Source organism: Phragmites australis, chromosome 14 (genome assembly GCF_958298935.1).
Source record: "Phragmites australis chromosome 14, lpPhrAust1.1, whole genome shotgun sequence".
Lineage (NCBI taxonomy): Eukaryota > Viridiplantae > Streptophyta > Magnoliopsida > Poales > Poaceae > Phragmites > Phragmites australis.
Window position 1 is genome coordinate 24,851,568 of NC_084934.1, and position 12,136 is coordinate 24,863,703.

Below are 12,136 nucleotides of genomic sequence, written 5' to 3' on the forward strand. Positions count from 1 at the left end.
AAAGCCAATGTTTATGCTAGCCAGACTTGTCATTGACAGTAGTAGAAACATATAGGACGACTAAGGGATTATTTGTTTCAGCCTGCAGATTACAGATTGTAATCATAAGTTGAAACAAAAGATGGATTGCTAATTGTTATCATCTGTAAGCTAGTTTTTATACTCTACAATCTACAAACTGCTTTTTATAATTCACGGCTGAAACAAACCGACCCTAACATATATGCATCACATGTACCTGCAACTTCGCACTTCAAAACAAAGTTTCAAAAGTTCAAGGAAGGCTTGTGAGTGTTCTTTTGATCCCCGGAGGGCCGCGGAAGCCAGCAATTTCCATTCAGTGACAGTTATACCTTGCTTTGTCGATGCTCCATGCCCCAACCGAACCGGACAACTGGCACAAGTCCAGATCTCCAATTAACCCTATCGTCCTATTCATGTCCTCGATTGACTGGACTGGTCCGTTTCAACCTGAGGAGACCGTGGACTAACCGAAGAACCAGGATTGCTGCATACGAATGGTTATGAATTGAGTTGGGCAGATTTCTCAGCTCAAACAAATGTGAGTGACACTTGGTTGTCTTGATTTAGCTTCAGCTTTGACCGCGCAAAGAAAATTCCTTGGGACAACAGATTTTTCTCAGATCGATCTACAATCTATTTTAAAGGTAATCTACAATCTTTGATTATGGATGAAATAACATATAAAAAAAATCGATAGTTTTGAATTTTAAGAGTAATGGAATATAGCACTTTTTTTATTTTTAAACCTATCGCTCCTTAGAAGGGTGACATATCCTTATCGTCTTTCTAACGGACGACATGAGTCTAGATATGTAATTTTTCAAAATAAAAATGGACACCTATTTTTATAATTTTCCGATTTAAGAAATATAAAAAAATCCAGAATGGGCATGGCTGTGTGTTTTTCAGCATAGCGAAGATCGAAAAAATGGGCTCAATCTCGGACATAACATGGGCTTGTAAGCCATGGCCTTGGGGCATCCTTTCTTCATCTCGGGCAAAATCATCACGGCCCGCTCCCCCCGCGGCCACAGAATCTACAGGCCGACGAGCACCGGTGCAGCGCGGCCGCAGCAGCGGTACGCGCACCGGTGGCCGCGCGAGCGTGACGAGGGGACACGGCGGCAGCGGTACGAGCGAGAGATGATTAAAAATGCTGTGGCCTCGCTGATGGTGCGCCTCCACCACCTGCCCCGCGCGGCGCCCGCATCGGCCTCGGTCTCCCCCGTCGCCGCCGCGGCCGCCATGTCGACGGCGACGGAGCAGGCGGTCGCCGACCAGAAGCGCGCGCTGCGCTCCGAGGTGCGCAGGGCGCTCAAGACCCTCTCCCCCGACCAGCGCGCCAGCGAAGGTGGTGCCTCACGCCTGCCTCGAGCGTGTTTCGTTTGATTCCGTTCCTGTATCGTGATTGCTGGGGCGTTGGTCGCCACTCACCACCTGTTCGTCGAATTGTCGACTAGGAACAGCGCTTTGCCTGTTTTACGCAGACGCACACTGGACGTTCAGTAATTAGAACGAGGAAGAAAATTTTGTGCAACTTCACGGTAGATTCTTCTAGTATTTCAAATTCATGAGACTATTTAGCGTTAGGGCGTGTCCCAGCCTGATGAGAAATGTTATTTAACTGCCGATTGAGATCAACAAATAAATGGTTTACTTGCAGTTAAGTGGTGAGAATGAAAGCATCAGAGAAGACACTAAGAGAATCAAGGATTAGTGCGCTCTAAATATTCTTATATTACTGCATCGAAGATGACTTTTCTTGTTTTTATTTGGTATTTAGAGACCATACGTGGAATGGGATTGGGTTTACTACGCTACTATTTACCTTCCATTGTTGGAACAAAATAAATTCTCTTTGTGTTGGTCCATTCAAGTATTTGGAGGTGAAAATTTTCTTGATTTTCCAGACCTGGCAATTCAAACTACAATTTTGAATTCCTCCTGGTTCAAAGCAAGCAAACGGTTGTGTGCTTATGTAAGTTGTCAGGAGTTGCGAGAAGTTGATACATCAAAAATACTAGCAGAAGTTCTACGACCGAATCCTGGTAAGTCCATATAGAGATATGCTCAATACTGTTTCTGCCACTAACAACTAGGTTCTTTTTAAGGAGAAGAGGAACAGGCAAAAGATCTTTATGTACCTCGAGTGGAGGATAAGAACCGCAATATGCGGATGCTTAAAATCACCACCATGGATGATTTAGTTAAAAATTCAATGAATATTCTGGAACCATCACCAGTGGATGCTAGCGGGAATGATCGCGAAGATGGTATGACATTTATTTCCATGTTACTGGGAAGTTTTTCCCCTTCTAATTTGTATAAGTTACTGCATCGATGGGGTGGTCAACTTGACATGTATTCCCTACCTCTTATTCACTTTTGATCCTTGCAGTCTTGGCAGCCCCTTCCCTCGTTGATCTTTTATTATTGCCTGGTAGGTCTCCTATCATTTACTTTATACATGCTCTGTCACTATAGACTCAGTTGAATAATACGTGCTATTTATGCAGGACAAGCTTTTGATAGAACTGGTCGAAGAATAGGGCGTGGCGGAGGGTAGGGTTACATATTATTCTATTGGCATGTACTGAAGTTGCTAGTTTTCAGGGCTAGTTCAAAAATACTCATACCCTAACATGAGAAATAGGATGCCAAACCGCATGCATTTGAAAAATCACTTGAACAATGTTAAAGTTTTAATGCCTTTGATTCTGGTACCAGAGGAGCCAGTTGTAATAATAGTAGTAGTAGTTACCGCATAGGAAAGTAAATATACTTTTCGGATGCCAAAACTCCTGGAAAGGGCAATTCACACTCACACAAACTTTCCATCTGGCAAAGAAATCAAATGTTTGTCATGACTTCTGGGCCAACTAACTTGCAGCCTGAAATCTTGTAACCTAGCCCTATGGATTAAGAACCAAGATGGATGAACATGAATTCTCTACAATCTCAGTAGAAGTTTGAAAAAGCAATTGCATGTTATTGGTGCTGCTATAAGCCTGTAACCTTCCTGTTTCTTTCTAGATTCTGTAGACTGGTACAGCTCAATGATATATATTTGTTTTCTTCAGTTTTGTACTTTACCTATGTTGCCTTTACTGTAACACTATCAACCTAATAGACCACAGTTATGTGAATGTTTGAATACATCTCAATTGTATAAAATGCCACAGGAGGGCATGAACCTCAAAGATATACAGTGTTATGCTCTAATGGGTAGTTCAATTTATGCTACAATACACACTTAATGTTTTAAATTGAAAGTATTTTTCCTGCCGTCTTATTTGTTCCTAATTTTTTTCCAAATTTAAAAGGTACTATGACACATTCTTGCTGAAATACCAAGAACTTGCAAAAGAGAAAGGGTGGAATCAGCCTCTCTTAGGTATGGCACACATATTTTCATATGCAGTTTTTGTTAATATTTTTTGTTGACTTCTGTCTTCATAATTAAGGATCTTTTTCTCTTGATACTATTTGTCTGCAAGTTATTGTATTTTAGTTTGTGATAGTTGGTTGAAATATGCTTTGTCCCCTCTACTTTGCCATTGGGATCATATTGGCCCATCTGCTTCAAAACAGGCAAAACAGGACCAAAATGGACTATTTTGAAGTAGAAGGCCAGAGTTGGCGCAGGGTCTTTTGGAGTAGAATTAGATCTTAATAAAGTCATTGAAGCTAGTTTAGATTCCATTGTTAACTTTAATAATCTATCTGACACTGTTTCAATATGAGATCCGATAACACCTAGTGCGAGCTATTTTAGATTCGATTGGTTGCTTACCGTTTTATGCCCTGTTTGTTTGGGCTTAGGCTTATAAATAAGCAGCTTATGGATAGCTTTTCTTAAAAAGTGCTTATCCTACCTTGGTTTAAAAGCCTAAGCTAGGCTATTTGGCAACTTGGCTTTTTTTTTTCTAGGACGAGTGGTAAGCTTAATGCTAGAAGGACTTAATGGATGGCAGTGGTGGGTAATTTTCATTAAGTTTAATGGTATTGGGATAGATCCAACCCGCAAAAGCCTAAAAAAAGCACCTCTAAGGTGGCTTAGGCTTATTAGTTGTAGAGTGGCTTAGGTTTTTTTTAAAAACCCGGTTGAAAAACCTCCTACTTGTTTGGGCTTATAGCTTTTTTGCTTTTAAGCTGAAGCCTAAGCCTAAACAAACAGTGCCTTAATCATGTAACTGACCTATTGTTTTACATGGGGCTGGTTACTTACTTTTAATCACATAGCTGACCTATCGTTTTACATGGGGCTTTTGATGCATTGAATTGATTTTTCATGCTCCAATTGATAGTATGGAGAGGCTGTTGGGTTTACGAGCAAAATTCTGCTTGAATTTTAAGATTTCTAATATCGAACTTCTGTTCTATTCTAGAATTGAGTACTCATGTTTCTCAGTTTCTGATCTAGAGTTTACTTGTGTTCCAAACTTCAAAATGCTCATATAAACGGGTTTGGAGATGAAAAATACTAGGCTCCTACTTACATCAGCTCTCAACAGATATACGACTTCATTTTGGTTTCTAATTTGTGGGATGGTTGATGTGATATTGCCATCTAGGTGAACTGGATGTGAGTCACGTGACCCAAACAAACCTGCCAACATTTCATGTCCTTCTAATTTTTAAGGATTTTGTCTACCCATACCTGTCACAATTGTCAAGTCAAGTATGCAAAATGAATCAGAATTTGGAGCAACAAGGTTTGAGAACTTTTTAAAAAAAATATTATTGTTGTCTACAGTAATTTCAAAAATATTACACAAAATCACAAAATTACAAAAATAATACATATTCGCATCCTGATCCCACAAAAAAGGGGTTTTCGCACTACCTAGAAAACTCCTCGGATGAACAGTAATCGCATGTTTTCTGATTTTTTTCTGGATTTCTTTCCTTCCCTCTTTCTCTATATGAACAGTGGGGTTGTCGTGCTCCAAAATTCATAAATCTTTTTTTGTAGGTCCTATAATTCATGATGAATCCATTTTAAAAGGATTCACATCAATACCCTATGTAGATTTCAAAATAAAAAAACCAAAGAGGACTACTTTTCGAACTTCTAGCAATTTTTAAGGCCTCAAAGAAATTCCAAAAAATCTAGAAAAATTCACTAAAATTCCTCTCATGTGGTGTAATAATTTTTAAAATCATTTTTAACCCTAGGTTACTTGGTGAAAAAGTAAGTTCTTTTGTAATGCTCTATTTATATGCATTTTTATCATTTCATGTGATATGCACTTTTTAATTCAATTTGAATTCAAACAAATTGAAGCATGCACAATTAGGACCTAAAAAAAAGTTTCATGAATTTTAGAGCACGACAACTCCACTCTACAAATAGAGAAAGAGTGAAGAAGAAGAATCTAGGGAAAAATGGGAAAACATGCTATTACTGTTCATCCGAGGAGTTTTCTGAGCCCTGGGTACTGTAGCAAAAATATTAAAAAAAATCTTCCGCGTCCTGGGCCCGTGAAAATTAAGCAAAAAATATTAAAAATAATTTTCACGTCCTGGTCCTGTAAAAATTACTATTTTTGTGTTCTGGTGGTGCGAAAACCCCTTTTTCACAGGATCAGGATGCAAATATGTATTACTTTTGTAATTTTGTGTAATATTTTTGAAATTACTGTAGACAACAATAATATTTTAAAAAAGGGCCCAACGTTTGACAGAGAAAGTATGCATTGCTGTTCCAGGCCAACATAGTATAGCTTCCATCAAAGAGGACAGTATGCCTTCCTACATACTTTGAATCACATTTTTCTGTCGTGCCAAATGGTGAATCAATTAGTCAACTGGAGGTTCATTGTGGTTCTAATTGGATTAAAAAGCTTTAGTTTCCAGAATATAGGGATATACAGTTTTCATTTACTTCTACATGACCACAAAATATGTTTATCAAAATGGAAATACCTTTGAGTTCTTTTGTCATTCTGTCTTCCACGGTTCCATGCGATGGTATGCTACATGCCATTCTGATTGCTAAATTACCTATTGTGATGGTTTGCTTTCCTATTTTGAAGTTGCTCTTTCATACTCGGTGCAAATTATGGACGAAGGCATCATCCCAGTAAACTCAACAGATGTTCCTATCGATGCTTTGGTCTCATCCTCTGGTGTTATTCCAATAAGCCATGCAGCGTTGGAGATGATGTAATGAAGCTAAATGGTTTTTTCTATGCTTTGACAGCAAGCACCTTCTTCCTGATATCTGATTGTACTAGTGATGCACCAGCAAATCAGGGGAATTTTTCTTTTGCGCTTGGCTTCCTTCTGTACCATTTTTAATAAATTAGACATTTGAAGGTTCTTTTATCTCAGCTAATTTTAGATGTATTATGTATACTGCAAATTCGTCTTTTGACCAAATAGTTAAGTTTGATATAGTAATAGGAGTTTTGTTGTCATTATGTATATTGAAAACTTACATATTCATAAAACAGCCAGTCGTCACAAAAAGAGTAACATAAAAGTTTGTTGATTTTTTTTTCTAGAAGAACAAAAAAAGAGCTGATTTACTTGTAAAGTTGAAATGGTGGCAAACTAGCCAGTCTTGCCCATGAATGTGTATCAAACTGTCAAAGATTGGGCCCGCGGCACTTGGGCTGACTCAACTTTAAGCCACATGGAAAGAATCGGGACAACAAATATGGCCTCTTAGGAGTTAAATAGATTCATATAAAGAAAGGAGTTAAATAAGTATTTCTCTGAAAAACAAGTTCAGCAAATGTTCTACTAAGGTTTAGTGTCTTTTGCACATCCAACAGCAAATTTTTGTATGATTTCAATGGACTGAAAAATCCAACCTACCCAACTATCACTTCTCAATGGCCATGATCAACCAGTCTGGAGAAAAACCAAAGATCGCAAAACTCTTCTTTTGGAACTATCAGAAGAACAATGGAACTCTAGGAAGGATTATTTTGAAATCTCAACTTCTCCAGATCCTAAAGACCTAGACGACATCTCCTTCCTCTACCTCTGTACCACGGTCGCTTGGGCATAGTGGCTTGAGCACGTACGTCCTGGAGAGAGATGAAGGGATCGTTGAACTCGACGGTCCTCGCCGTCTTGGACAGCTCCCGCCGAGCCGCCTTCCTCTGCCGCTGAATGTCTTCCCGTCTGCAGGGCCGGCCGTGAGGGGGTCGACGGCCTCGGCCCTCTAAAACTGAGAAGCCACTCTTCATATAGCATATATACTAAATAATTTATACGATAACATATAAAATTAGATCTAAAATAGCAGATAGGTCTAACAGTCTGCATAGTAGGATGCTGGTGGTCTAGTTCTTTCGGTCTATAAAAAATTAAGTGACCTGCCTGCATGACTAACCTATTTGATTGTTTGACTGTTTCATATTTTCTTTCGTCTAGACAGTCTAGTTTTCTGTGTTCTGCGGAATCACGACTCCAAGACGTTCCATATGCCTGCAGCTTCGATCGAGGACAAGCGTCAGCAATTGCCATATGAGTTTTCGTCACTGGTTTTTCTCCTTTATAGCTTCTATTACACCTCAAATGGATTCGACTCTTGTTGAGATCACACGTTTGAAATATGAAAAAGTCCTCGCTCACTCTGGCGATCGATGGGTCTGGCTCCGTTGCACGGTACAGGGACGGCTCCCGCGTGCGCCCAATCATTACGGTCACAAAATCCGACCGTTCACACTACCAATCACAGAAGCACGCAATTGGTCAACCACCAGCAGTTGAACCTAGCCGTTTAGCAGTAAGCAGCTGTCTACCAGCGCAGCATTTATGCTATGGTGCTGACACCTACGAGTAAATAGCTCCAAAGCCATATTATGGCTGCAAGTTACATGTTGTATGTACTGGTGAGTAACTAGAGCTGCACGCAGTAAGTTGTACATAAACATGCAGATATAGTTGATCGAGTGAGTATCTCTACCTATCTAGCATCTATTAACACAAGTATACGTACGTGTACTTCGACCCCTCATAATTTTGTTCCTACGAGCATTTACGATAATTTTATTCCCACAAGCATTTACAGTAAGCTACAATAACCTGTAATACATCCGATCATCAGTTGGAACAACCTGGAATACGTTCGATCGGACGCATTCTAAGTTGTTCCAGCTTATCATAACGGATGCATTTCAAGTTGTTCCAGCTTATCGTAAATGCTCGCTGACTCTACCCAAAATATTGTTTTTGCAATTGATATATAAATATTTCAATGTTTATGTTCAATATGCCCTGTTTTTAGTTTTTTGCCCCGGGCCACTAAAATCTTAGGGTCGACTTTGCTCGTCTGCGCCTAGCTTCGGCATCTTCAGGCGTATCCACCTTCTCTGGCAACCGCTTCCTGCCGTCCACAGCAGCACGAGATACCGCAATGGCCACGGTCGAAGTGTCACGTGGTGGTAGACGGGTCCAACCGCGCTCTCTGCTCGGACCACGAGCTCCCCAAGCTGCTCTTGGTTTATTATATTTATATAATTCTAAATAAATCATAAAGACCCAACAATTTAAGATAGGTGTGTAACTTTTAGTCTCATCTTGTTAGTGGATGTGGAGAAAGATTAATTTAAAAGGAATCATCCCCTCCACCCACTTAGCATGTATGGAAGAGATGACTAGGAGAACATGCGCATGCTCACCGGGTCGTGGCGGTGGGCGCACGACACCTGCGTGAATGGTCCGTTGAAATCGGGTCCCGTTGCCAGCGCTTGTGCGGTCTCTTTTTGCAGTTTTAATCTTTTGCTGTGTGAGTAAACAGATAAATATATGAAAATCGTGTCAGTTAAGAGTCTGATTTGTCAGAACCGACCAAATTACACCCGGCTTAATCGACAATTAAGTCGATTAAAATGGGAGCAATTCCGACAGTCCCAATATATGCTCAACAAAGACCAAAATCACAGCATACACCGTTTACAACATAGTTTCATCACAAGATATGAACAAAGTGTAAAAGTTTTGACTTTTATTACATGACTTGATCACAAGTTCAGTTTCTACTTACTAACAGAGTTTTGATACGCAGCGAAAAGATATTAGCATCAAAAGGCCAGTAGCGCCCTTGCCCATAAGACACCACCGGTACTAACTCGAGCATTTGATCTCTACTCTTGGCCATCTCCAGCATCGGCAGGATAAAGTATCCATAAACCATTTTATCATTATCTGCATCAACTTAAGGGTAGTACCCTGTGTACGAAGGTACTCGCAAGACTTACATAATATGGGTACATACTATCCAGACTCCAAGGATAATGCATTGTGTTGAATAGCAAGGAATTGACCACAAGTAAAGTTGACTTAGCAGAAAGGCAATTTAACCAATGTAATGATATGAACAACTAGCATCGACTGACAATAAACATAATCCTCAATAAAGTAAACTTACTCAACTTAAGTAAGTACCAGCACCTGCTTCTCCTAGAAGCCCGCATACTTTCCATTTCCCAAACTAAGCGGCAACTCTACGATGTTGTCCGATGAAACTAAAGCATGCTCATGACCGAGAGCACGGCAATTCAAATTATTCTTACACCCTGCAGGGGTACATCTTTACCCACATGACTCGGGTTCATCCTCTTGACCCCCGAGACAATCTTTCTTATACTCAGAACTACCCACTTACACATATCCCTATGGCACCAAGGTTACTGCGAGCAAGTCCCGGCCATGCTCCGGCGCCCGTCACCTTGCTTCTCCTCATACTTTTTCTCTTACGCGTCATAGGGACGTAAGGCAAGCGTTAGCACGTCATATGATAATCAGCTTATCTTTCCATTAGATCGACATGTGGTAAGTACAAAATATGCTAAAGCCAACAGACACCACGGATGGTGCTTAAAAGATGCAAACCGTCTATGACACCCGAGTCTCCTCTCCCGAATTGCCCCTAGCACCCGCTCACATCTCATCTCACTTTTTCCAGCTTATCATTCCTTTGTAACAGTAATTGAAAAGTTTTGTAGCTCGTGAACGACGATGACATCTATCCTACGACTTCTACCGAGGAGCTATGCAAAGACTAAGCAATTCTCGTATCACCTTTAAATTGGATCATGGTACAATTATTCACATGCTACAACGATCAAGATTAACAACTTCATCAAGGTAGGTACTATGCATCAATTAGGATCTAGCCAATTCTTGACATCGACTCGCAAAATATGTAGATATGACATATAGCAAGACCTAGTAAATTGATCAATAATTCACAAAAGTATAGGAGAAATATGACAGATGCTTGCCTGGTGCCTGCCTGATGCTTCCTGCACAGCACTCACAAAAATCTACGGGTTCATTCTCAGGTTCTATCACGTGACACTCCGAAGCATCGGCTTCTAAACAAAAGAAACGATGCATCAAAATGAGTATGATGACATGCAATGAAAGATGTTTCACAGTGCATGACTACAGTAGATATTCAATGCATCATGCCATGAGTTTAAAGCATTGAGAATTTTCCTAATTTAATTTAGTGGTAAACACTTATTAATTTATGGATTTAACTTAGCTTAAACCAAGCTTAAATCAAAATAGAAAGTTCACTATGCTTAAAATGAGTGTGATTATTTTTAATGAACAGGTCATAACATACAAAGATTTACAAAATTGATTTGATCGATTTTGGACTTACCAATAATTAACTATGATTTAATGAAGATTAAACATATTTTATTAACCCATGAAATTTAAATACATATTTCAGGACTCCTAGTATTTTTAACTTGTATAGTATGATAATACAAGGCTAACAAAAAATGGTTTCACAATTTTTGGAGCTATATTTAATTTTCTATGTATTTTATAAGTTGCAGCCAATTTAATAGTTGAACAAATATTCAATTTCACGATTTCTGAATTTACCGAATATTTAAATGCCAAAACCCTTTTTACACCCCCGGAACTAGCTAGCCACAACCATGGATTGGTGGGATCGGGCCAACTTGACTCCGGTCAAAATCGACCAAGGCCACGGCGCGCACAGTGCAGAGCCAGTCGACGGCTTTAGCTGGCCTCGCCGGCGGTGAGCGATGTGACAGCATGGCCAGCGGAAGGCAGCTAGGGCACCAGCGCGCGCATGTGGATCTGGTGGATGCACGGGTGGTCGACAGCGATGGCTGGAGAGCAGCCAGTGGAGGCGCACGACGGAACTCTATGGTGGTGGTTTGGTTTAGGCACACCGGCGGTGAACATCAGCCCATTCGACCCGGCCGAGGGCACCAACATATTCTACGTGCACGCACGAACACAACGGCTCAACTACTGGCCGGCGAGCCCAGCTACGGCTCGACCGACGGCGCACGTGGGGAGGCGGCGTCGGCTCGGCCACTACGGACTACCGGGCTGGGGATGGGCTTACAAAAAGAACGCACACAATAGGTAGAGGAGAGCACGGGGAAGCTCACCACGGGTTTGGTTGGGCCGGAGAGGCAATGATTCGGTGGGTCGACGGTGAGCGGCGGAAGGGAAATGCCGGAGCCAAGGAAGATGACGCGGGAAGCTCCAATCCGGAGGGGAAGTGTGGCAATTCGGTCGGGGAGGCGCAGCTAGACCCTTCATGGCGCTCCATGGGGCTCGGAGCTCACGATTTGAGGCTTGGGCATGGCGAATTTTAGGCCGCTGACGGTGTTGCTCTGTGCTCTGTTGCATGAGCGAGTGAAACAGAGAGAGATAAATGAGAGGGAGAGAGGGTAGAGGGAGGGATAAGGGCGCCAGCCAAACCCTCGCGAAGCTAGAGGCATGTCCCAACGAATAGCAACGTGGCTTGGCCGCGGAAGTCAGCAGAAATGGCAGCCGTCTCTCTCGAAGCCGCCTGGTGGAGCGAGAGGAGGGAGGGGATTACATGTGGGGCTCGATGAACAATGCACATGCGAGCAAAAATATCGCCACCAGTTCTTTCATCCAAAAAGAAAGCCTTTCCGAACTCCAAAATTTGGGGGCACAAATTTTTTGTGTAACTATAATTCATGTGCAACCCATTTGAAGTGGGTTGGCCTAAAAATACTGAGCTAAATTTGAATTAAAATTCTCCAAAGTTGCAACCTTTTCTAACTTGTTGTAATTTTCATGTTCAAAATAATTCCTAAAAATTTAGAAAAATCAATAATATTAT

General features: G+C 41.1%; 1 protein-coding gene across 2 annotated transcripts; it reads left to right on the forward strand.

The window, feature by feature from the left end:
- Positions 1–979: 979 nt before the first annotated feature.
- LOC133891226 (5-formyltetrahydrofolate cyclo-ligase, mitochondrial-like) lies at positions 980–6,446 on the forward strand. Of its 2 annotated transcripts, none has more exons than XM_062331938.1 (7): positions 980–1,375; positions 1,935–2,072; positions 2,136–2,297; positions 2,423–2,464; positions 2,541–2,586; positions 3,348–3,418; positions 6,063–6,446. In XM_062331938.1, the coding sequence occupies exons 1-7, from the start codon at positions 991–993 to the stop codon at positions 6,194–6,196; spliced, it is 978 nt and encodes a 325-aa protein (XP_062187922.1). In that variant the 5' UTR covers positions 980–990; the 3' UTR covers positions 6,197–6,446. The 2 variants fall into 2 exon arrangements, with proteins under 2 accessions (XP_062187922.1, XP_062187923.1); XM_062331939.1 differs by having other exon boundaries at positions 2,142–2,297.
- The last annotated feature ends 5,690 nt before the right edge of the window (positions 6,447–12,136 follow it).